Source organism: Palaemon carinicauda, chromosome 30, assembly GCF_036898095.1.
Source record: "Palaemon carinicauda isolate YSFRI2023 chromosome 30, ASM3689809v2, whole genome shotgun sequence".
Classification (NCBI taxonomy): Eukaryota; Metazoa; Arthropoda; class Malacostraca; order Decapoda; family Palaemonidae; genus Palaemon; species Palaemon carinicauda.
In genome coordinates this window covers 55650322-55677218 of record NC_090754.1, presented here as the reverse complement: position 1 = coordinate 55677218, position 26897 = coordinate 55650322, and the positions used below count along the sequence as shown (strand labels likewise).

The following is a 26897-nucleotide window of genomic DNA, read 5'->3' as shown; positions in this document are numbered from 1 at the left end:
CCATGGCACTACCTAGGACTAGAAACAATGTTTTGATTTTGGAATGAATACAGTATATATTCTCATCATTTTCACAAGTAGAACAATTAGCGAAATATGTCAGATTTCTCAATATTGTGGTTTCCTGTCATTATAGAAACTTAATCTTTCACTACAAGTAGAAACATAACGTTAAAATGATTAAATTTACAAAAGATATTTTTTATATCATATTGTAACTCCTAGCAATTGTAATTGTTCTCTCTTAGATTACCTTGTACGAAAAGGAAGCCATTATAGATTTACCTATATTTTTTACGTTTTTCCAGCTATTCTTTGATATTTACATATATCGTATGTACCTATAATAAGTGAAGCAGAATTTACTTCCATATTTACATGATAACTTGCTTTTAGCAATACTATGATACCACTATAAACTCAAACGTTCAAGAATAGTAAATTGTTCAACTGTAAAGTTGATGTAATTATAGTTATTGTAATTTGTTTACTAAACAAAATAATGTTAAATATATATCTATATTTGTAGAATAGTTGCAACAGATTATATTGCAAGTGTTTGTGGCTAGCAACTATGCATTAACTAAAAACGAAATTAACCACTATCTTATGGGTAAAGTACTCTTTGAAATAACCTACATATAAGCTAACAATTTCGAAATTGTAGGATACACTATTTATCTTTTATCAACTATAAAAAAGAATGTCAATATATAAATATTTTAATATAATCATAATGCTTTATCAGCATAATATTAAAGTTAATTTCTAAACAAGAAATATACGATAATTTAAGAGTATTATGATCTTATTCACGAAAAAAAAAAAACAATAATTTTCAAACAAAATAATTCAAATACTTTTCAAATGACAACTATTAGACAGATAATTATCCAAGTGATATTATTTGCATATGATAATACTGCAGTAATTCATTTATAAATTATAAACACAAAGTTACCTCCAGCATGGCTAACTAATCTAGCTTGATGACGTCACAGTGACGTCATTCATAGGGCAACGTCTGCAAATTGTAAACAAACTTTTACAATTTGCGACTTCAATTGCAGTTACACTTTTGAGAAATATAATTTATCAAGATTAATTATAGGACATACTACCGTTACAATTGATAATTAAGGTGAGTTTTCTTACGTTTTTAAAATGGACAATTACAGTTGTTTATATTATGGATTGTTTAGTTATTTAGTATATTTCAATATAAATAAAACTGTAAAATATCTTTATCGATATGTCATGATAATTTGACGATTATTAAATATTATTATGAGGCAAAACTATGACTGTATCGGTTTATTATTTAGCCCATTATTACTTGTATATATTTATGTGTATTTGTATATAGACAGACAAGCACAACTCGCTTATTTTAAACCCTATATAATAAAAACAAACTATTCTTCAATGTTGTAAATATTTTTGGGCTCAAGCCATGGCGTCCTGATGGAAGGTTCCTTTTTGGTAGCTTCCTTGGGTATATCGCTACTAGAAGCGATATACCCAAGGAAGCTACCAAAAAGGAACCTTCCATCAGGACGCCATGGCTATCTCACCCAAAAATAGATTTTTCGCTTCGCTCAAAATCCATTTTATAAAATAAAACTTTATGTATTCTTTTTGGGCTTAAGCCATGTCGTCCTGATGGAAGGTCCCTTCGGCAGCTCCCTACTGTATAATATTTCTGCGAGTGATATCACAAGAGAATTACCGTCAGGTATCACGGGGTTCTAACCCCCCCGGAATGACTATCCGAAGATATCGTGTATAATCAGGGACGTATCCGTAGATAACCATAGATATCTGCACCCCTAATCGACTTAACCCAGTCTAGGAAACTAGGGGGAAGGATAAGTGAGGAGCCGTTACGTATTCTTCAATGTTACCTTACTGTGAAGGTGGGGTTAGCAAGGTATAGGGTTTAAGCCCACAGGTTAAGTAAGGAAATAGCTAATTAGGTCAGGTCAAGTAGGCGTACGATAGGTTAGTACATATCCCAGTAAAATTATTGTATCGTACAATTTTCAAATAAAAGGAATTGGAGCCTTTGCATATCAGCGGCCAGTTCTTCCTGCGTGCATAAAAAATGGCCACCAACTAACCTAAGCTTCCTCACCTAACCTAACCTAACCTAAAAGCCATGTCCTTTCCTACTTACCTAACGGCCCCCTGCGACCCCCTTACGCAGCAGTATTCTTAGTCGCCCGTCATCATACATACAGGTGGCCGCTATCATACATACACCCCATGGAATTTGAAAAAAAAATTAGTATCTTTGTTATCAGTGGTTATCTACTTAAGAATCTTAAAATCAAAATAGCGAGTTTTAAGAGCTATATTCAATCATGTCTTTTCCAAAGTCTTGACTAATATTGTATTATACTATAAGAAACCATAAAAACCTATATCACTTCAACTTCCCTAAAACTCAAACAGGATTCTAAGGTAAATGGTAATACTGAACTGTATATTGATTGATTTACAGTTTTCTGGCATCCTGACATCTAAGGTCATTGATGCCGATATCATTTGTTAAAAATAAAGAATAAATGGAAATAATTTAAAACAATAAAAGCAAAGATATCCTTATAAAAGTTAAATAGCTTTCAGAAGACCTGCTTCAGAAATAAATCTAAAAATACTGCTATCATAGTAAGACACATCATGTCCAAGAATCTTGGCAAGGATAAACCTGCCATTCTCACCTTGAGCCTCTAACAGAAATCTATTTCTTAAGGTGCTTAAAGTGGGGCATCCCGTCAACAAGTGCTTTACTGTCAAGGGTACCAAACAGTCGTTGCAATATGGCTGGTGTTGCCCAGTCATCAAAAACCTCTGTGTCAACCGAGTGTGACCAGTGCGGAGACGACAAAGAGTAGTCTCCTGAACTGTATATATTTACCGAGGTAGCTGTACAGTATTGAGCCTTATGATGGAGAAGGCAAGACTGTTAGAATTAACTGCATACCTGGTTCTACATACTTGATGGTACACTCCGGGAAGATTTGAATGCAAAGGATGGTCAGATTTATGAAAAACCTTACGCATCATACACGAAGAACTAATCGAATGACACTACTGGAGATTAATATCCAGGTTAGGGATAAGGACTTTATCAGACTGCAAATTAAGATCAGAGTCAACTGAAGACCAGACCAGAGAACAATACTCAGAACATGGTACAATGAAAGAATTAGAATATTTCCTCGGGATAGATTGACCATCAAAAATCTTAAAAGACTTTCTCAATTGACCATCAAAAATCTTAAAAGACTTTCTCAATTGACCATCAAAAATCTTAAAAGACTTTCTCAATTGACCATCAAAAATCTTAAAAGACTTTCTCAATTGACCATCAAAAATCTTAAAAGACTTTCTCAATTGACCATCAAAAATCTTAAAAGACTTTCTCAATTGACCATCAAAAATCTTAAAAGACTTTCTCAATTGACCATCAAAAATCTTAAAAGACTTTCTCAATTGACCATCAAAAATCTTAAAAGACTTTCTCAATTGACCATAAAAAATCTTGAAAGACTTTCTCAATTGACCATCAAAAATCTTAAAAGACTTTCTCAATTGACCATCAAAAATCTTAAAAGACTTTCTCAATTGACCATAAAAAATCTTAAAAGACTTTCTCAATTGACCATCAAAAATCTTGAAAGACTTTCTCAATTGACCATCAAAAATCTTAAAAGACTTTCTCCATATGCCAATTTATTGTGCAATTGAAGAAACAGATTGAATGTTTCTCAAAAGTAAATTTGCAATCAAGAATCACACCTAAAATTTCAAAGTTGTATATAGTTATAGAAACATTATCAACACAAAGATCTGGATGTTGAGAAGCCACTGTCCTCGACCTACTTACAATCATACTTAGCGTTTTACTAAGAGTTCAATTTCATGTTCCACAATTAGTATTAATTATAATTTCCCCTATCAGTGGATTTTCAATTAATTATTTGTGTTCAGGAGTGATATTTATCTGTGCTTTAAAACACAAAAGGTTTTTTAAGTTATGCTTATATGTAACTAATCTATTAAATGTTTTCTCTTTACCCCCAAAGAAGAATGAATTTCTGTGCAGGATGCCTGGACCCGTCAATCATAACAAATAAGCCAGAGGCAGATGGCAGAGAAGTTTGTAACCTTGTAAGTACCGAGTTTTACATACGTCAGTTAAGTAACATTTACGTTCATGGAAAGGTACAAACTAAATAATTGTTTCATAATTTCCAGTTACTTTACCAGCTTTGGAGATGAGACAATCTGCAGCTTGAATTAGCATTTTTTTTTTTTTGAGGGGGGTCCATGACACAAGAATAATGTTCCTTTGCAAAGGGTTGCGGTGACCTAGTTGTAATGTCCTTGCCTGGTGATTGACAGACTGGGGATTGAGTCATGCTCAAACTTGTTAGTTTGTTTGGTCGCTGCAACTTCACCATCCTTGTGAACTAAAAATAGGGGGTTTGGGGGAGCCTATAGGTTTATCTGCAGAGTCAACAGCAGCCATTGCCTGGCCCTCTTTGGTCCTAGCTTGGGTGGAGAAGGGGCTTTGCGCTGATCATATCTATATACTGTATGGTCAGTCTCTAGGGCATTATGCTGGTTGATAGGGCAAACATCACTGTCCCTTGCCTCTGCCACTCATGAACTTCCTATAAACATTTAAAAGAGTCCACCCAGACCCCATATTTTTCTGCCTTATTGGTGGACAAAAGGTAGTTTTTTCCTTCCATTGATAAAGTAAAATGATCTATGTAATGTTTTATACTCAACTGTTTGAATTGTTCCTTTTTCAATATTAAACTTAGCCGGTGATTATATAAGCTGCAGCTCTGCTGCCCGACAGAAAAACTCTACTTTCAAAATACGCCAGCGATCGCTATGCAGGTAGGGGGTGTACATCAACAGCGCCATCTGTCGAGCAGGTACTCAGTACTCAATGTAAACACAGAACTCAATTTTCTCTCTGTCGTGCCACCGGCAAGACCTACTAAATTCGCTGTTGCTTACTGGATTGGTTTTCACATATTTTGGTGAAGTACACATTTCTAGTTTTGAGCTTTCGCTTTGCAGACGTTATCTTCAATACATCCTTGTATTCTTTTATTGATTTTGGATTACTTGTTGACGACTTTGGATAGATTTTGAATTCCCCTTTGACTAATTCAAGATGGCTGACCCTTCTCAAGTCCCTAAATTCAGGAAATGTAATGCTAGGGACTGTTCAAGGCGTCTTCCGAAGGCCTCTATCGATCCTCACACCGTTTGTTCCAATTGTCGGGATAAGACCTGTCAATTGGAAGATCGATGTGAGGAATGCGTTGGGCTTTCGGAATTCGATTTCATCGAATTCCAGAAATACACACGTAGGCTAGAGAGAGATAGAGTCAGGAGAAGTTCATCTCGCTCCGTTGATTTTTCCTCTCCTCATGCCCCACAACCTATTCCTTCCCCTGTAGTGGTTGCTCCTGATCCCCCTTCTAGCACTCAACAACCTTCGATGGTAGATATGATGCGTGCCATCCAGGCTCTGGGTGAGAGAGTCGAGTCATTGGCGAGTGACCGTAACCAACTCATGGCAGACATCAAGGAGTTGAAGTGTAAGAGTGCAGTGGGTAGTGACAAAGTGAGTGGTAGTGTTGTGGAAAGTGTTGTAGATAGTGTTGCGCTTGAGGGTTCGTCTGTTCGTGCCTGTCGTCCTCCCAGTCCGGGACCTCTTGCAAGCTCCCAAGCCCAGGGGAGAAGCAATGTCGTACGACCAAAGGGTTCGAGAGGCTTTAATCAGCGAACAGACGTTCCCTCCGTGGTTTCGGACGTATCTAACCAAGATCGCCCCACCCACACGAAGACGAGAGAGCCCATTTATTCCTCGTCTGCGGGAGAGGTTTCTCGAAAGAAACCATGGACCAAGGTCTCGCGGCCTCTTAAGCGCAAGTCGGTCCCTTCCGCGCAAGTCCAACGGCCCAGTTGTAGCCACTGGGTCAGTTCGGACTCGCTGCAGTCTTCCGATGACTGCACACCTCCTAAGAGAGGCAAAGCGGTACCGCATCAGGCAGTAACACCGTCTGTTGCCGCACCTGCTACTGTAGACCCTAAGTGGTCTTTGCTGCAGACCATGCAGACACAGTTAACGTCATTAATGCAGGACTTTCGTGCGGAGAAGGTTGACGCTGCACCAACCGCTAGCCTACAACCACCCACGGTTGTGCGTCCAGTGGACGCTGAGGCTACCTTCTCCCGCACTCCAGCTGTGAGAGTCCCGCCACCCATGCGTTCCAGTGTACCCTGCCAGCCGCATGTTGACGTTCAGCGACGCACGGAACCTTCCGTTGACGTTCGCGAGTTACAACAACAACCTAAGTTGTTTTGTTTTGTCGCGGTGCGTCAACCTCCGCAACCCAGTGTGGTTTCCACTACTCGCCCACAGCAGACTAGACAGTCTGGAGTAGACGCTTTGCGTCCCCGCGCTGCTATGGTTGTTGCCAGCTCACAGACTGGGCAACAGTTCCATGACGTTGCGTCCGGTTCAGTCACGCGTGCACCCGTGCTGCCGGACTCAGCTGACCAGCCTATTCCTACTCCTTTGCCGCTTCCTCCTCAGTATTCAGATGATGGACTCTCTGATGATGACGACGCTGCACACATTGACGACCCGCATACGGACATCGACGAACCCAAGACCACGCAACCCTCCTTGGACTTTAGGAAAGTTCTTGCACTGTTCAGGGAGATGTATCCTGATCAGTTTGTTTCTGCGGCCCCACGCTCTCCTCCATCTGAGTTCGCTTTAGGCACGCAGTCATCCGCGCCTGCCTATACGAAGCTCGTCCTCGCCCGCTCGTCTAAGAGAGCTTTACGAGTGTTGGGAGAATGGATGCAGTCCAAAAAGCACCTTGGGAAGACAGCATTCACGTTTCCCCCTGCGAGACTCTCTTCCAGATCGAGCGTCTGGTATGCCACGGGAGAAGTTCTCGGCTTGGGAGTTCCTGCCTCTGCCCAGGGCGACTTCTCAAGTCTAGTAGACTCTCCCCGCAGGCTAGCCATGAGACGCTCCAAGATTTGTTGGTCTCCTTCAGACTTAGACCATCTGTTGAAAGGAGTGTTCAGAGCCTTTGAGGTTTTTAACTTTTGGGATTGGTGTTTGGGAGCGTTAAGCAGGAAGATCTCCCCTTCTGACAAGGAAACTTCCATGCTCATTATGTCCTGCATGGACAAGGCCATACGGGACGGTTCCAGTGAGCTTGCGGCTTCGTTCGTTTCCGGGGTCCTCAAGAAACGGGAAAACCTTTGCTCCTTCTTGTCAGCTAGAGTAACACCGTGTCAGAGATCGGAACTTATGTTTGCTCCTCTCTCAAAGTGCCTTTTCCCAGAGGAGTTGATAAAGGAGATTGCTGCCTCCTTGATTCAAAAAGACACGCATGACCTGGTTGCGTCCTCTGCCCGCAAAGCCACCCCTTTGCCTACCTTGTCTAGACCCAGGATGGACACTCCAGCGTCCAGATTCATTCCGCCCTTTCGTGGCAGAGCCTCCAGCAGAGGAGGTGCTCGTGCCGAAGGGAGACGTGGGAATAAGAAGAAAGGTACCAAGTCCTTTAAGGGCAGAGTCTGACTGCCACCTTCTTCAGACAGCAGTGGGAGCCAGACTCAAGAACTTCTGGCAGACCTGGGAGAAAAGGGGCGCAGATGCACAATCTGTGAAGTTGCTCAGAGAAGGGTACAAGATCCCGTTTGTACGCAAACCCCCTCTAGCAACGTCTCCCATCGATCTCTCTCCCAGGTACAGAGAGGAGGACAAGAGACTAGCTTTGAAGCAAGAGGTGTCTCTTACTAGAAAAGGGAGCGGTAGTCAAAGTCCGGGACCATCAATCCCCGGGCTTCTACAACCGTCTCTTCTTAGTGGTAAAGAAGACAGGAGGGTGGAGGCCGGTGCTAGACGTCAGTGCGCTGAATGTCTTTGTCACAAAGCAGACGTTCGCCATGGAGACCACAAAGTCTGTTCTAGCAGCGGTCAGGAAGGAAGACTGGATGGTCTCTTTAGACCTAAGGGACGCTTACTTTCACGTCCCCATCCACCCAGATTCCCAACCTTTTCTGAGGTTCGTTTACGAAAAGGTTGTCTACCAATTTCAAGCCCTGTGCTTTGGCCTAAGCGCGGCTCCTCTTGTCTTTACGAAACTGATGAGGAATATTGCCAAATTCCTGCATTTAGCGGACATCAGAGCCTCCCTCTATTTGGACGACTGGCTTCTAAGAGCTTCTTCCAGTCGTCGCTGTCTGGAGAATCTAAAGTGGACTCTAGATCTGACCAAGGAATTGGGTCTCCTGGTCAATATGGAAAAGTCCCAACTGGTCCCATCCCAAACTATAGTGTACTTAGGGATGGAGATTCACAGTCAAGCTTTTCGGGCTTTTCCGTCGGCCCCCAGAACAAGTCAAGCCCAAGGATGCATCCAGAACATGCTAAAGAAGGACCGATGTTCAGTCAGACAGTGGATGAGTCTGATAGGGACGCTTTCATCCCTGGAACAGTTCATTTCGTTAGGGAGACTGCACCTCCGTCCCCTTCAATTTCACCTAGCTGTTCACTGGAAAAAGGACAAGACCCTAGAAGCGGTCTCGATCCCTATTTCCGAGAAGATGAAGTCATCACTGACCTGGTGGAAGCACAACATCAACCTCAGAGAGGGTCTGCCCCTGACTGTTCAGACCCCCAACCACGTTCTCTTCTCGGACGCATCGGACACGGGCTGGGGTGCGACATTAGACGGTCGGGAATGCTCGGGCACCTGGAACTCGAATCAAAGAACGTTACATATCAACTGCAAGGAGCTACTGGCAGTTCATCTGGCCTTGAAAAGCTTCAAGTCCCTCCTTCTAGGCAAGGTGGTGGAGGTGAACTCGGACAACACCACGGCCTTGGCGTACATCTCCAAGCAAGGAGGGACCCATTCTATGACGTTGTACGAGATCGCAAGGGACCTCCTCACCTGGTCAAGAGATCTAAACCTTTCTCTAGTAACGAGGTTCATTCAAGGCAACATGAATGTCATGGCGGATTGCCTCAGTCGGAAGGGTCAAATCATCCCAACAGAATGGACCCTACACAAGGATGTGTGCAAGAGACTATGGGCCACATGGGGCCAACCTACCATAGATCTCTTTGCAACCTCGATGACCAAGAGGCTCCCAATTTATTGCTCGCCAATCCCGGACCCAGCAGCAGTTCATATAGATGCCTTTCTACTGGATTGGTCCCATCTAGACCTTTATGCATTCCCCCCGTTCAAGATTGTCAACAAGGTACTGCAGAAGTTCGCCTCTCACGAAGGGACAAGGTTGACGTTAGTTGCTCCCCTCTGGCCCGCGAGAGAATGGTTCACCGAGGTACTTCAATGGCTGGTGGACGTTCCCAGAACTCTTCCTCTAAGAGTGGACCTTCTACGTCAGCCACACGTAAAGAAGGTACACCCAGGCCTCCACGCTCTTCGTCTGACTGCCTTCAGACTATCGAAAGACTCTCGAGAGCTAGAGGCTTTTCGAAGGAGGCAGCCAGGGCGATTGCTAGAGCAAGGAGGACATCCACTCTTAGAGTCTACCAGTCGAAGTGGGAAGTCTTCCGAAACTGGTGCAAGTCGGTATCAGTATCCTCAACCAGTACCTCTGTAACCCAAATAGCTGACTTCCTATTATACCTGACGAAGGAAAGATCTCTTTCAGCTCCCACGATCAAAGGTTACAGAAGCATGTTGGCAGCAGTCTTCCGTCACAGAGGCTTAGATCTTTCTAACAACAAAGATCTACAGGACCTCCTTAAGTCTTTTAAGACCTCGAAGGAGCGTCGTTTGGCTACACCGGGTTGGAATTTAGACGTGGTACTAAGATTCCTTATGTCAGAAAGGTTCGAGCCACTACAATCAGCCTCCTTTAAAGATCTCACTTTAAAGACTCTTTTCCTCGTTTGCTTAGCAACAGCTAAAAGAGTCAGTGAGATACACGCCTTCAGCAGGAACATCGGATTTTCATCTGAAACGGCTACATGTTCTTTACAGCTTGGTTTTCTAGCCAAAAACGAGCTACCTTCTCGTCCTTGGCCGAAATCGTTCGATATTCCAAGCCTTTCAAATTTGGTTGGAAATGAACTAGAAAGAGTCTTATGCCCTGTTAGAGCTCTTAAGTTCTATTTAAGACGAACTAAACCTTTACGAGGACAGTCAGAAGCTTTATGGTGTGCTATTAAGAAACCTTCTTTACCTATGTCAAAGAATGCAGTTTCCTATTATATCAGACTGTTGATACGAGAAGCTCATTCCCATCTGAATGAGGAAGACCATGCTTTGCTGAAGGTAAGGACACATGAAGTTAGAGCTGTCGCAACTTCAGTGGCCTTTAAACAAAATAGATCTCTGCAGAGTATAATGGACGCAACCTATTGGAGAAGCAAGTCAGTGTTCGCGTTTTTTTATCTTAAAGATGTCCAGTCTCTTTACGAGAACTGCTACACCCTGGGACCATTCGTAGCAGCGAGTGCAGTAGTGGGTGAGGGCTCAACCACTACATTCCCCTAATTCCATAACCTTTTTTAATCTTTCTCTTGAAATGTTTTTTATTGTTGTTTTTTGGGTTGTCCGGAAGGCTAAGAAGCCTTTCGCATCCTGGTTGATTTGGCGGGTGGTCAAATTCTTTTCTTGAGAAGCGCCTAGATTAGAGGTTTTGATGAGGTCCTTTAGTATGGGTTGCAACCCTTGATACTTCAGCTCCTAGGAGTCGCACAGCATCCTAAGAGGATCGCGAGGCTCAGTAAGGAAGACGTACTTAAAAAAGGCAGAGTAATTGTTCAAGTCGACTTCCTTACCAGGTACTTATTTATTTTATGTTTGTTATTTTGAATAACTGCTAAAATGAAATACAAAATACTTAGCTCATAATAATGTAAACAATTAATGCTGGTCTCTACCCACCCCCCTGGGTGTGAATCAGCTTATATAATCACCGGCTAAGTTTAATATTGAAAAATGTTATTTTTATTAATAAAATAAATTTTTGAATATACTTACCCGGTGATTATATATTAAAGGACCCTCCCTTCCTCCCCAATAGAGACCCAGTGGACCGAGGAGAAAATTGAGTTCTGTGTTTACATTGAGTACTGAGTACCTGCTCGACAGATGGCGCTGTTGATGTACACCCCCTACCTGCATAGCGATCGCTGGCGTATTTTGAACGTAGAGTTTTTCTGTCGGGCAGCAGAGCTGCAGCTTATATAATCACCGGGTAAGTATATTCAAAAATTTATTTTATTAATAAAAATAACATATTTATGGCCTGATTATTAAGAACTTCTTCATTTTCCAGATTAGTGACGACCCAACAAAAAGGAGGAAAGGGTACATGGGCGAATACTTTATACGACCGCCTGCTGACATTACCACAATCTTCAAAGTTCCTATAGATGTTAGCCATATCAAACTTAACGTTAGCATTGACCAGAAATGTAGTACAGCATTTTCTGTCTTCACATATCCAGAAGAGGTCAGTCAGAATAAAGACCAAGCCGATGCAACGAGGTCAGTCTCCGAATCTGTCTCGAACAAATATAACTCATCAAATTTTAATGTACAGTCCAGAGTAGATTCTTCTTCCCCTTCATCTAGTTTGCAGCCAATTCAAGGATCACAAAAGATCGAGGGGAACGACGATGTAAACTATTGCGTTGGGACATTTTACACTCAGGGAGAGGAGTGTGTCATTTTGAGGAATCATCATTACAAGCACTGGATGAGAGTAAGGATGCCCAAGGATAACGTATCAGATGCACAGAAGATTTACAGAGGAGCTTTGAAACACACCAACAGAGCAGCTCTCAGATCTGTCAGAAAACTGACTATGAGAATCTTACGAACTAATGGGACCATTCCTCCCGTCTTGCAGTCTCTTGAAATTTGGGGCCAGCCAGGAATTACGACTAGTAAGGTCCTGAGGAAGGAAGTGATGAGTCGTTGGTTTGGACAATCCCGCTCTAAAGAAACGATCACTGTTCCACGTATTTATAACTCGCAGTGCGAAGAGGTAATGCATAAGGAATCTGATACAGAAGCTTCTAAGGACAAAGGTATAAATCTGTTAATGTAGTTTTTCTAGTTTTGAAAGATAATAGGTTGAAATCCTATGGAAAACCATTTTCAAAAGTCTTAACCATTTCTCAGTTGTTGCAAATGAATGTAAAAAATTTCAAAAGTGCCGTCAGTATAGGCACTGAACTTGAGACATTTTTTCTACAAGGTCCTTTAGGCCCTTACTATACCTCCTTTCCTCCTTCTTTCTGTCCAACCTCTTTTTTTTTTTTACTTCGTAGTTCCAGCATTGAGTGGCTTCTTGTAGCCCAAGGACTGGGCCTCATGGCCAGACTTCATAAATTCAGTTCAAATCATCAATTTAAATAAGAACTTGCTTTCTAGCCTAGCTGATTCAAATTCACACATCAAATTAATTTTTTCATTCTTTAAACGTTGAAGGAGCAGTTTATAGAAAAATTGTTGAGTTCAATAATAGTACCTTACTATAGTAGTAATGTTATTAAAACCTTAAAATATATCAATTGTTTACAAGTTGAAACAATTTTGTATTTTCAATCTGTACTGATATTGTATATTTAATCATCCAGGAATGATTCCAAGGAAGATAATTATTTGTTTCAGTTTCAACCGAGGTACCTGAAGATTTCCTGGATCCTCTTACCTGTGAGGTTATGACAGTTCCTCTCCTTCTACCCTCTGGCCATTCCATAGATGCAGACACACTTGATAGGTTAGTATTAGATAACCAAGAACTTTGAAGCTATTCTTCATATGTCATTAGGTACTGTATTTACCGTCATTATTTAAGTTTTGATCGTGCTTAGTGGCATTTCATTATCTCCTACGCCTATTGATGCATAGGGCCTCAGTTAGATTTCGCCAGTCATCTCTATCTTTCCATTCCTCATCTCTGACTTCACGCTTCATAGTCAGCCATGTAGGCATGGGTCTTCCGACTCTTCTAGTGCCTTGTGGAGCCCAGTTGAAAGTGTGGCATTTAGTGGATAAAATAAAGTTTTAAGATATAGAGATCCCTCTTGATTATAAAATAACCAAGACTTAATATGTAAATAAGCACGGATAATTTGAAGTCTTGTGTTATTGCATTTCAAACGTTTGTTATCTCTATGTTTACAACCCTTTTGGGAACTCAAGAGCCAAATACTCTAAAGTGGCCGATGTGTTAACGTCCCTGACTGGTGAACGCCAGACTGGGGTTCGAGTCCTCCTCAAACTCGCTGGTGTCTTTGGTCGCTGCAACCTCACCATCCTTGTGAGCTAAGGATGGGGGGTTTGGGGAGCCTATAGGTCTATCTGCTGAGTCATCAGCAGCCATTGCCTGGTCCTCCTTGGTCCTAGCATGGGTGGAGAGGGGGCTTTGGGTGCTTATTATACAGTATGTATATATGGTCAGTCTCTAGGGCATTGTCTTGCTTGATAGGGAAATGTCACTGTTCCTTGCTTCTGTCATTCATAAGCGGCCTTTAAACCTTCAAACTGTGACAAGAATGTCTATTTATTGCTAAGGTCTTTGGAGTACAACTTCATTTCTTTATTTTTCTCCCATAAAAGAAGGCTAAAATTGTTTTCTATAAGTATAATTAAGGAAACCAGAATATATATCAAATATTTATGTTATGGAAATTAAATTTGTTCTGATCAATTCCAGATTTATTGCCAATGAAGCAATATGGGGCCGTCCTGCTTCAGATCCATTCACCGGTGTGCCTTTCAAGCATAGGCAAATGCCTGCCCCTAACGTCCCTCTGAAAGCTCGTATTGACAGGTGAGTACGTGTGTTGATTCTAATCTTGTAAAGTTGGAACCTCGTTACTAAATAAAGGAATGATATCACTGTCACAATGGAGGGCAGTTTAATGTTTCTTGATTTTTAAAAATTATTCTATAGTTGTACATTAATTGCTTTTATATACTAGGTCAAGGACTAACTGTGATAAAAATATCTCAAGGTCGCAGAGCATTAGTGAGAACGGAGACTTAGGGGCGTTGTTAGGGGTCTTACAAAGTAATTCTTACAATACACCACATGAAGTACACTGGTTTCACTATCTCCACAGGTTTCCAATTTCGTTGTAGCATGAATAACGTTAAGTGCTTAGACCTCCAGTACTGGAGGAGACTTATTATGCCTTACTCTCGTTGATTCCACAGGAATCTTGAAAATGTCATGCCTTGACACTTACCTCTGCAAAGCCTCAGAGTAACAGGTTTTCAGTATATGCAGCTGAAAGACTCAAAGCCGTTCTATTTCAACAATCAGTTGTTATTATTATTATTATTATTATTATTATTATTATTATTATTATTATTATTATTATTATTATTATTTTTTCAATATTAAACTTACCCGATAATCATGTAGCTGTCAACTCCGTTGCCCGACAGAATTCTACGGGAGGGATACGCCAGCTATCACTATACTAGAAGGGGGTGTACTCACAAGCGCCACCTGTGGCCAGGTACTACAGTACTTGTTGTTGACGCCACCTCACTTTTTCCTCTGTCGTGCTTCCGGCAAGACGTTCTTGGATACGCTTATGATTTTGGAGTATTGTTCACGGTTTGGTGAAGTATTTCTCTAAATTTGCAGCTATTCGCTATACTGGAAACTTCTATATTAGCTTAGTTAGCTTTTGGAATTATTTTGATTATTTATGGTGACGAAGAGAGTATGAACTCTTTTTCACCTTTAAATGGCCGACCCTTCCCTTAGACGGAAGTGTTGGTGTCTAAGAGAGTATAGACTCTCTTTCTTAATTTTGCTTAACAAAAGTTATAGATTATTTTATATCTCTCCGCCTCTTATAGGCCTCTTCGATTAACTTCCTTTTATTATAAACTTATTAAAATTAATTTTTATATTTGTTTATATTCGACCTTCCTAATAGTAGGCGGTCTTTTCTTGGTACCGAAGTTAATTAACTTGAGCCCGTCATTTCGGTTTTACCTGTTAACATATTATGCTATTTTAATGTCTTTGAAAGAATTTCTTTGATAGTCTCGTACTGTTTTCAAAGTTGAACTAACGTTTTGTTTTGTCTCTGCAGTTGTTGACGTTCAGAACGTTCAACTTGCGCTCTATCGTTACGATAGAGAAAGAATTTTCACGGTTTCACGTTGCAGTAAGAGTAACCGTGTCTAGCGTTTTGTTCATTCTTTCTTAACTTAATGGTTTTAATCCTAATAAAGGAACTTTTCATTTTGGGAAATATTTCAGTTTTTTCCTTTAACAATAATATGTTTTAACGATATATATGATTGGGCTCTTCTCTCAGGTTCTAAGTCAAGAGAGAGAGAGAGAGAGAGAGATAGAGACGGAGGGAGAAAGAGGAGGATAAACGTTTCATTCAAGCGAGTAACGTTGTTATCGTTTTTACTCTTCTCCCTAGTCTCTTTAGGGGAAGAAGGTAAACGTTTCTAGAGTGATCTAGTGTTTAGTCTCTTTCCAGCCACTGAATTATTTATCTTTCATTAGATTTTTCTGTTACATTGTAATTCTGTTTTCGCAATTACTAACTTTTGAGAAAGGATAGAATTGCGTGTTTCAGATACAAACCACTTAAAGTTTCGAGTTCAGTGAAAAAAGTGCAATCAGAAAATCAAAGTGATAAGTGATTAGCGCAAAGTGTGTCAGTGTTGTGCGTGAGGGTACTTCTGTGCGGGCCAGTCGTCCTCCCAGTCCGGGACCTCTTGCAAGCTCCCAAGCCCAGGGGAGAAGCAATGTCGAAGGGCAAAAGGGTTCAGCAGGCCTTGATCGGCGCACAGAAGTATCCTCGGTGGTTGCGGGCGTGTCTTACCGAGACCGTCACTCCCACCCGCAGACGATTGAGCCCTTATTTTGCTCGTCTGCAGAAGAAATTTAGGGGAGAAAACGCTGGTCTCAGGTCTCAAGACCTCTTAAACGTAAAGTCCAGACCTATGCCAGACGTACGAAGTTAGAGTTCAACAACCCGGATGCAGTCATTGGGTTAGCTCTGACTCGCCGCAGTCATCAGTTGAATGCACTCCGCCTAAGAGGAGTAAGGTTCTGCCGCAACAGATCTCTGCTGTTAAGGATTTACCTCAGCAGACCTTAGTGTCTGCCGACCCCAAGTTGACTCTACTGCAGTCCATGCAGTCACAACTTTCGGTCTTGATGCGTGAGTGTCGGGCTGAGAAGGCTGCGCCTCCGCCTGCGCTCGCTCCGCCTGCGCTCGCTCCGCCTGCGCTCCCTCCGCCTGCGCTCGCTCCGCCTGCGCTCGCTCCGCCTGACCGCAGTACCGCCTGCCAGGCGTACGATGTTGAGCCACGTTATGAGTTTACTGATCCCAGTGGTGTGCAGCTCCCTCCGCCTTCCTTAAGGCAACCTCAGCAATGGGAACAGGAGGCTTATACCTCTCTTCCTCCGCTTCCACTTGCTGTTCCACCAGTGAGGCAACACTCGCTTGAGGTACAACAACCTCTCCCATCCATGAGTCAGTCTCCTCAGCTCTCGCTGCAGCGAGCTCAACCCTCCTCAGGGCAAGCACCTCAACACCTTAGCCTTGCGCCTCAGGAGCCTCAACTTGCGAGACTTTTACTGCGTTCTGCGCAGCCACTGCCTTTTCGCTCTCAGCTCACACCGCAGAAACCTCAACTCGTTCCTCAGGAACTTGCTACTGCTCATCCGCCAACCACTCAGCAAGCGCAACCCTTGAGTTCAGCCACTCATGCCAGGAGTCAGCCTCCTCCACCCATGCGCCTACCTTCTGCTACTTCTTTTGATCAGCCTTTGCAGACTGAGCCTCAGGTGTTCCCTCAACAGAGTCTTGAAGAGGAAACCACAACTATTGTTGTTCCAGCTCGTTCTGACTCTGCTGTTCAGCATACCTTACCTCCATTTTCAAACATTATGATAATGGAGGTTATTTGTATTACTTATAAAAATATATTTATATTCCTTGCAATATATTTTTAACAATATCGCAAAATATGGCAAAAATATGAATCATGAGTTATGAATGTAAGGTAAATATTATGTGGATATTAAAACCCCATGCAAGCATGCATAAAGCACTCTAGCACTGGTCATGGAATTTCTAAGAAAGGTTAAACGCCATGCACACGCTCTGCTTACCTTACAACATGCTCTACATACAGCATGCTCTGCTTACAGCATGCTCTGCATACAACATGCTCTGCATACAGCATGCTCTGCATTCAGCATGCTCTGCATACAACATGCTCTACATACAGCATGCTCTGCATACAACATGCTCTGCATACAGCATGCTCTGCATTCAGCATGCTCTGCATACAACATGCTCTGCATACAGCATGCTCTGCATTCAGCATGCTCTGCATACAACATGCTCTACATACAGCATGCTCTGCATACAGCATACTCTGCATACAACATGCTCTGCATACCTTACCGCATGCTTCTCAGTCACACATCTTTGGTTGTTGCCAACTCACTAGACTGGCAAGCAGTTTCATAACGTTGCCTTCTAGTCTGCTGCTTTTGCACCAGTGAAACCCTCACTGAGAGAACTTAGCTTTTCTAGGATATGGTCCCTGTAGATGAGAAAGTTCTTTTCTCCCTCCTTCTGAAATTCCCTTGAGGACTCTGTCATTTGGAGGGAGCCTTTAGCTGCGTAGCCTCCTATGGACTTTTATTTAAGCATAACATGCTTCCAGGGAAGGTAATGGTTCCACTTCAGTCGCTAATCCCGTCTGTTACCACACCTGCTCCCATAGACCTTGAGCTGTGTTGCAAGACATGCAGTCCAAGCTTAGTCCTTGTTAGAGGATTTGTTGTTTACGGAGTCAATGTGTCACGGGGAAGACGTTCAACAACCAGCAGAAGTGACTTGTTGTGACGCAGTGCGGCAACCTCAGCAACCCGATAAGGAGTTGTCTGTACGACCCAGACAGTCTAGACAGATTCGGGTTGTCACTGTACTTCCTCTCTTGCCCATGGTTGACAGTTCACAGACTGTGCAACAGTACCATGATCTTGTGTCCGGCTCCGTCAGACGACTAGCTTTTAAGAGCTCCCACAAGTCGTCGCTGTCTGGAGATTTTCAAATGGACTATGGATCTGACCAAGGAACTGGGCCTCCTGGTCAATTTTGAGGAGTCTCAGCTCGTCCCATCCCAGACCATTGTCTCCTTGGGTATGGATCTTCAGAGTCGAGCTTTTCGGGCTTCTCCGTCGGCCCCAAGGATCTTCCAAGCCCTAGAATGCATCCAGAGCATGCTGAGAAGGAACCGATGCTCAGTCAGGTAGTGGATGAGTCTAACAGGGACACTTTCATCGCTGGCCCTGTTCATCGTGTTAGGGAGACTCCACCTCCCCCCCCTTCAGTATCATCTAGCTGCTCACTGGATAAAGGACATGTCGCAAGAGACGGTCTCAGTTCCTGTTTCCGAAGAGAGGAGGTCTTCTCTCGCGTGGTGTAAGAACAGCTTTCTTCTCAAGGAAGTCTACCTTTGGCTGTTCAGAAACACGACCGCCGTCTCCTCTCGGACGCATCAGACACGGGCTGGGGTGCGACTTTGGACGGACAAGAATGCTCGGGAACATGGAATTAGGAGCAAAGAACACTTCACATCAATTGCAAGGAGTTGTTGGCGGTTATTCTGGCCTTGATAAACTTCAAGTCCCTCCAGCTTAACAAAGTGATGGAGGTGGACTCTGACAACACCACAGCCCTGGCTTACATCTTCAAGCTGGGAGGGACTCTTTCGTGGAAGTTGTTCTAGATCGCAAGGGACCTACTCATCTGGTCTAAAGATCGAAAGCTAACTGGTAACGAGGTTCATTCAGGGCGGTATGAATGTCATGGCAGATCACCTCAGCCGGAAGGGTCAGGTCATCCCCACAGAGTGGACCCTTCTCAAGAATGTTTGCAGCAGACTTTGGGCCCTGTGGGGTCAGCCAACCATAGATCTGTTCGCTACCTCGATAACCTAGAGACTCTCTGTTGTATTGTTCTCCGATTCCAGACTCAGCAGCAGTTCACGTGGATGCTTTTCTGCTGGATTGGTTCCATCTCGACCTGTATGCATTCCCGCCGTTCAAGATTGTCAACAGGGTACTTCAGAAGTTCTCCTCTCTCAAAGGGACACGGCTGACGTTGGTTGGCTCCGCTCTGGCCCGCGAGAGAATGGTTCTTAGAGGTACTGCAATGGCTGGTCGACATTCCCAGGACTCTTCCTCTAGGAGTGAACCTTCTAAGTCTACCTCACGTAAAGAGGGTACACCCAATCCTCCACGCTCTTCGTCTGACTGCCTTCAGACTTTCGAAAGACTCTCAAGAGCTAGGGGCTTTTCGAAGGAGGCAGCCAGAGCGATTGCCAAAGCAAGGAGAACATCCACTCTCAGAATCTATCAGTCTCAAGGGGAAGTCTTCCGTAGCTGGTACAAGACCAATGCAGTTTCCTCAACCAGTACCACTGTAACCCAGATTGCTGACTTCCTGTTATATCTAAGGAAAGTAAGATCCCTTTCAGCTCCTACGATCAAGGGTTACAGAAGTATGTTGGCAGCGGTTTTCCGCCACAGAGGCTTGGATCTTTCCACCAACAAAGATCTACAGGACCTCCCTAGGTCTTTTGAGACCTCAAAGGAACGTCGGTTGTCCACTCCAGGCTGGAATCTAGACGTGGTCCTAAGGTTCCTTATGTCATCAAGATTTGAACCTCTCCAATCAGCCTCTTTTTAGGACCTCACATTAAAAACTCTTTTCCTCGTGTGCTTGACAACAGCTAAAAGAGTAAGTGAGATCCACGCCTTCAGCAGGATCATTGTTTTCACATCTGAAACGGCTACATGTTCCTTGCAGCTCGGTTTTTGCTAAACGAGCTTCCTTGACGTCCTTGGCCTAAGTCGTTCGAGATCCCAAGCCTGTCCAACTTGGTGGGGAATGAACTGAAGAGAGTACTTTGCCCAGTTAGAGCTCTTAGGTACTATCTAAAAAGGTCTTAACCTTTACAAGGACAATCAGAAGCCTTATAGTGTGCTATCAAGAAACCTTCTTTTCCAAGTTCTAAGAACTCAGTTTCTTACTATTCAGGCTTCTGATTAGAGAAACACATTCTCATCTGAAGGAAGAAGACCTTGCTTTGCTGAAGGTAAGGACACATGAAGTGGGAGCTGTGGCTACTTCAGTGGCCTTCAAACAGAGCCATTCTCTGCAGAGTGTTATGGATGCAACCTATTGGAGAAGCAAGTCAGTGTTCGCATCATTCTATCTCAAAGATGTCCAGTCTCTTTACGAGTACTGCTACACCCTGGGACCATTCGTAGCAACGAATGCAGTAGTAGGCGAGGGCTCAGCCACTACATTCCCATAATCCCATAACCTTTTAACCTTTCTCTTGAATACTTTTTATGGGTTGTACGGTCGGCTAAGAAGCCTTCCACATCCTTGTTGATTTGGCGGGTGGTCAATTCTTTCTTGAGAAGCGCCGAGGTTAAAGGTTGTGATGAGGTCCTTTAGTATGGGTTGCAGCCCTGTATACTTTAGCACCTTTGAGTTGATTCAGCCTTCCAAGAGGAACGCTGCGCTCAGTAAGGAAGACGATCTTATTAAAGGCAGAGTAACGGTTCAAGTCGACTTCCTTACCAGGTACTTATTATTTCATTGTTATTGTGGATAACTGATTATATGAAATACGGGATACTTAGCTATCCTTTAGTCTTGTACACTGGTTTTTCACCCACCCCCCTGGGTGTGAATCAGCTACATGATTATCGGGTAAGTTTAATATTGAAAAATGTTATTTTCATTAGTAAAATAAAATTTTGAATATACTTACCCGATAATCATGATTTAATTGACCCACCCTTCCTCCCCATAGAGAACCAGTGGAGCGAGGAAAAAGTGAGGTGGCGTCAACAACAAGTACTGTAGTACCTGGCCACAGGTGGCGCTTGTGAGTACACCCCCTTCTAGTATAGTGATAGCTGGCGTATCCCTCCCGTAGAATTCTGTCGGGCAACGGAGTTGACAGCTACATGATTATCGGGTAAGTATATTCAAAAATTTATTTTACTAATGAAAATAACATATTACCTAAGCCACAACCCAAGTTGGAAAAGCCAGATGTTATAAGACCAAGGGCTCCAACAGGGAAAATAGCCCAGTGAGAAAAGGAAATAAAACCGATAGTGTGCCTGAGTGTATCCTGAAGCAATATAACTCTAACCCAAGAAAGTGGAAGACCATGGTACAGAGGCTAAGGCACTACCCAAGACTAGAGAACAAAGGTTTAATTTTGGAGTGTCCTCATAGAAGAGTAGTTTACCATAGCTAAAGAGTCTCTTCTACCTTTACCAAGTGGAAAGTAGCAAGTGAACAATTACAATACAGTAGTTAACTCCATGACGGAAGAAGAATTGTTTGGTAATCTCAGTGTTGTCAGGTGTATGAGGACACAGGAGAATGTGAAAAAAATAGGTCAGGTTATTGGGTGTATGTGTAGGCAAAGGAAAAATGAACTGAACGAGAGGGATCCGATATAGTACTATCTGAGATACTACCGCTAGAGAGTTATTCAGTCCTTTGACAGGCAAAACTATACTAATTTACATTGGAGCACCTCTTTCGTTACCACTCATTTTTATTTTGCCTACATATACACCGAATACTCTAGCCTATTCTTTCCACATTCTCCCATGTGCTCATACACCTGACAACACTGAGATTATTAAACAATAATTCTTTGCTCTAAGGGTTAATTACTGCACTGTAATGGTTCAGTGTCAACTTTCCTCTTGGTAAAGCTAAAAGAGAGTCTTTAGGTATGGTAAGCAGCTTTTCTAGGAGGACACTCCAAAATCAAACCCTTGTTCTCTAGTCTAGGGTAGTGCTATAGCTTCTGTACCATGGTCTTCCACTGTCTCAGGGTAGAGTTCTCTTGCTTGAGGGTACAATTGCGCACACTATTCTATCTTAATTCTCTAATTTTTTTCTCTTTTTTGAAGTTTTTATAGTTTATATAAGAAAGATTTATTTTTAATGTTGTTACTGTTCTTAAAATATTTTATTTTGATTTTTCATTACTTCTTCCTCATTAGACTATTTTTCCCAGTTGGAGCCCTTGGGTTTATAGCATCCTGGTTTTTCAACTAGGGTTGTAGCTTAGCTGATAATAATAATAATAATAACAATAATAATAATAATAATAATAATAATAATAATATTAATAGTGGGGGACAGATACTGTAGCATCTGCTTACTTTTTTATGTCTAACCTCTTGTAACTTTCATTAAATGGCCTTATTGACTCCAGTGCTTTATAGTCTAAATTCATAAATCTAATCCAATCCTCTTGATTTAAACTTTAAGAGTTAAAGTCTTCATTCTTTTCATCAGTCTTCACTTTATTCTTCATCACAACATAAGCACTGTACTTCAAAACAAACATTCTGGTGTTCCCATTACAAGTCAGGTAATTAGTATGAGTATAAAATATTTTCTTTCCAAGAAGAGTCCTCTCTTAGATCCTACAGACCCTTATCAGCCAGATCTCCCTACAAAAATTGCCATTCAAGGTAGTTCTATCTAGAGGGTCACTCAATAGAGTGGAGACCTCTGCTGTGGCAGGTTATTTCTTGACCTTTAACCTTAATATGTATTGACTAGGGTGGATTTTCATGCACTCATATATGAACCAAGTTTTAAGTCGCCGTGATAACGATGTCCAAACTTATGGCTGATTACGTGAATTGGACATTTTGCTTGACCTTTGACCTTGACCTTCCAAAATTTAATCATTTTCCGCTTTATACATAACAGTTAATCCCTGCAAGTTTCATTACTCTACGATTAAAATTGTGGCCAGAAAACTGTTCAGAAACTAAATATACACACACAAACACATAAACGGGATTAAAACATAAACTCCTCCCAACTTTGTTGGTGGAGGTAATAAATTGAGTAGGGTAGTTTTAATTATTTGAGTTGCGATGAAATGTATACTGTACTGAAAATATTTAGTACAGTGATACCTCGGTAGTCGAACGACTCTATACTCGAACAATTCGGAGTTCGACCAAAATTTTCGAGAAATTTTTGCTGCGGTGCTCGACCAAAAATTCGGTACTCGACCAGCCGAACACGTGACGACCGCATGGGCTTTGTGATGATGGCGCCATCTCGGCCACTCTCGCTTGTTCGGGAAGCATCAGTTCTCTCGAGAGCGTCACTCAGACAACGCGCGATCAGCATTCGTTGTGATTTAGTGATTTTCAGTGCTTTTAATTGCTTTTTTAGCTTTCATAATGAGTCCCAAGAAAGTAATGAGTGTTAAGGGGAAGGAGAAGAGGAAAACAGTGCGAACAACGATCGAGTTGAAGAAGGAAATTATAGCGAAATATGAGAATGGTGTACGAGTGTCCGATTTAGCGGTAGAATACGGAATGGCGAAGTCGACCATTTCTACGTTTTTAAAGCATAAAGAAATGATTAAGAAGGCGAATGTTGCAACGGGAGTTACGGCGGTAACTAAGCAAAGGCCACAAGTGATTGAGGAGATGGAAAAGTTGCTTTTAATATTTATTAAAGAAAAACAGTTGGCCGGGGAAAGTGTTAGTGAAGCGTTCATTTGTGAAAAAGCGTTGCATATCTATGAAGAATTAGTGAAGAAAAGTCCGAGTACCAGTGAAAGTGATTCATTTACATTTAAAGCGAGCAGGGGTTGGTTTGAAAAGTTTCGTAATAGAACAGGTATTCGTAATAGAACAGGTATTCATCATTTTCGAAGAATACTGCAGAGGAGGAAGAAACAATTAACAATAGACCAGTTTTTCACAAAAGAAAGGAAAGCTGCTACATCAAAGCCTGTTTCTCCTCCAAAGAAGAGACAAAGAAGAGAAGAAACCCCTGAAATAGATCTGCCCACCCTTTCATTGGAGAGAGAAACAACTCCTGAAGGAGAACTACCCCGCCACATCATGGAAGGGGACTCTCCTTCCAAGCAGTAACCTCCCCCTTCCATCCTCTCCACATCCATCCCTGTATGCCATCGAACCGCTGCTCAAAGGTATGTTCACTACAGTACAGAAAATGGTTTAAAATTGTTTTATTTTAGTACAGTAAATGGTTTAAAATTGTTTTATAGGATTTTCTGACCAATTTCATACACATTTAGATAATTATTGTTGTTTAGGTACACGTTTTATTAATATTTTGGGCCTGTTCGAGTGCTTGGGAACGGAATAGAATATATACCATTATTTCTTATGGGGAAAAAAAATTCGGTACTCGAACAAATCGGAGGTCGAACACGGATCTCGAACGGATTATGGTCGAGTACCGAGGTATCACTGTATATTGATTTTTTCATGCATATTTATTTTGAAGTAACTTTTTTCCTCCCAGCCTTACTTTTTCCTTGCAGTACGGTGCAGACTATGCAAAAGCGAGATACAGTATTAAACTCCTTGGGGCTATAGTATTTGTGGGAACATGCGCAGGAGTACCAACAAACTTGTTTGTTCTTAAATATTTGTGTATGTCATCCACAGGCCAGTTTTAGTATTCTATTTAGTAGTCTGTGCTGTACATGCTTTTCAGAACACCTAGATGACTATGATGTTGAAGTTTTCTTTTTGTATTTTGCAGGTTCATTTTACTGAATACTGATCATCCTCTGGTTCAGTCATGCGGTCGAACCTTATCCACGAGTGGAACGCGTCAGTCAAGCAGTTCGAACGGTGTTGTTAATGGCTATAGAAAAAATAGTGTTAGCCATGGCACAAAGAGGAAGCTCAACGAGACCGTTAATACCGCGGAGGAGAGTCGCGCGAAATTGCAACGCGACCGTGATACCCATCCGAGGGATGGAAAGGCAAGAACTAAAGAGTTGCCCATGAATAAACCTGGCACCTCAAAATCAGCTGATATTCAAGTACCTCAGTGCCGAGAAGGAAATGAATTATCCAGTAAAAAAAGTGATAAGTCTGATCATTTATCTTACTATCAGAACTTGAGACAAAGGAGAAGTCAAATCAACAAACCTCCTCAGAGTTCATCTGTACAGAGGCCAGCTAATAGCCGCCACGGGTTGGTACACATGATAGGTAGCGCTCTCTCTTATACACGGCAAATAGGTGCCGGGCCGAAGGTGCAGAACCAGAGAGGGCTAGGAAAACCAGACACCTTAATTCAAGGGGATGCTAAGGCAGAAAATGTGAGTGCCCTTGAATTAGCCTCTAAGAATTCATTTGTTTGTTCTTGTAGTGAAAAAAAGGATCTTTACAGTTTGCTCTGCAGACATATTATGTGTCGAAAATGTTTGTGTCTGCAAACCGGGACTACAGTGACTTGTTCAGTGTGCAAGCTAGAATGTAAGAGATCAGAGGTCTCCAGATATCACAAAAAGAGTATTTTTTCAACTGAGTAATTTCGACTTTCATTAACCTTTTCATGTAAATTGCAGTAATTTCACTTAATTTATGTATTAATATTAAAATTATGTAAGATAAGAATTTTTTGCAGTTACAATAATTATGCATACCATCTTAATTTTGTGGATACCAAAATATTTTCTTATTTATTTTACCTGTCTTTATTTTACCACATTATAGCTTTCTCTGTTCATCTAAATGTTTGGATGATATACTGTAGCTGTACTTCAAGTATTTTTCATATTCATTTCGAATATAGAACAATGTTTGAAAAAATATAAACTTTTCTTACACATACTATCAACTACTTTTAATGTTTATCATCAAAAGAAGCCTTATGTCACAGGTATATTTGCCATTTCAGCACTCTCCTTTTATTAGTATGAAATTTTGAAGCTGACTAGTACTATTAATCCATCTCCATCTACCGAGGCACTTCCCCTAAAATAAAAAATAAAAAAAAAAAGAACAAAAGGGGACTTTACATCTCTTAGCTCCTCCCAGTCTGATGAGGGATTCAGTTGAGTTTGGTTGGTACTGCTAGGATGCAACAGCCCACCCTCCCCCATTATCCACCACAAATGAAACTTCCTATGCCGAATCCCACACTGCTGCTACCTCAGCAGTCACCAAGGCAACCTGAGGAAGCAGCAGGGCCTATTGGAACTGCAACACAATTGCTCGCCATTCATTCCTATTTCTAGGACGCTCTTTTACCTCTCTCGGATCTATCCTCCTATCACCTAGAGCTTTCTTCACTCCACCGACCCAAACTTTGGCCTTCCTCTTGTACTTCTATCAACTCTTGCGTTCATCAACTTCTTCAGCAGATGGCTATTTTCCATATTATTCATGTATGGCCCTTTCTGGTAATAATATACTGTAATGGCATTCCCTGAAGCTGATCAAATTGAGAAGAATGCCCAGTCATGACAAAATGCCAAGAAAGTGTAAGCCTGGTACTTTCTTCTGCAAATTCTTCCCAAAGCCTTTGCACTTAATGAGAAGAGTCCTTAGTATGTTCCTAGCTCATGGTTAAAATCCCAAGTACAGTAAACAAGAATCTTCAAATTGTGCACAAAAATGGCTCCTCATCATGACTGTTTCTTTGATGTAAAATTGGTAATAAAGACATACTAATTGCCAATCTATTGCTATCTTTATCAGTTATTTAACATGATGACCCTGTCCTGCAACCTTATAATTGAGGGTATTATCAGGCACACTATTCCATCTGTCTCATTATCTCAATTTTCTATTTTCCATGTTGGAGCCCTGGGGCTTCAAGCATCCTGCTTTTCCAACTAGAGTTGTAGCTTAGCTAGTTGTAGTAGTAATAATAACAATAATAATAATAAATCATATGTATCAGCAAACATAATCTATACCAAAAC

At 41.8% G+C, this 26897-nt stretch overlaps 2 protein-coding genes across 5 annotated transcripts in view; both read left to right on the top strand.

The window, feature by feature from the left end:
* The window catches only part of LOC137623145 (nucleolar and coiled-body phosphoprotein 1-like), a 524118-nt gene that overhangs the window by 348020 nt on the left and 149201 nt on the right, over window positions 1–26897 (top strand). The gene's annotated exons all lie outside the window — the stretch shown is intronic.
* On the top strand, window positions 1001–25664 carry LOC137623139 (RING finger protein 37-like). Its single transcript, XM_068353820.1, has 6 exons — window positions 1001–1141; window positions 4092–4176; window positions 11383–12139; window positions 12726–12834; window positions 13774–13890; window positions 24719–25664. Exons 2-6 carry the CDS (start codon window positions 4096–4098, stop codon window positions 25497–25499), a joined length of 1845 nt encoding a protein of 614 aa, XP_068209921.1. The 5' UTR covers window positions 1001–1141; window positions 4092–4095; the 3' UTR covers window positions 25500–25664.

Excerpts from the sequence above, each read along its gene's own strand:
- LOC137623139 (XM_068353820.1), top strand. The coding sequence starts at position 4,096 with ATGAATTTCTGTGCAGGATGCCTGGACCCGTCAATCATAACAAATAAG. Across the intron at positions 12,835-13,773 it reads GATGCAGACACACTTGATAG|ATTTATTGCCAATGAAGCAA; the intron begins GTTAGTATTAGA and ends GATCAATTCCAG. Across the intron at positions 13,891-24,718 it reads CTGAAAGCTCGTATTGACAG|GTTCATTTTACTGAATACTG; the intron begins GTGAGTACGTGT and ends TGTATTTTGCAG.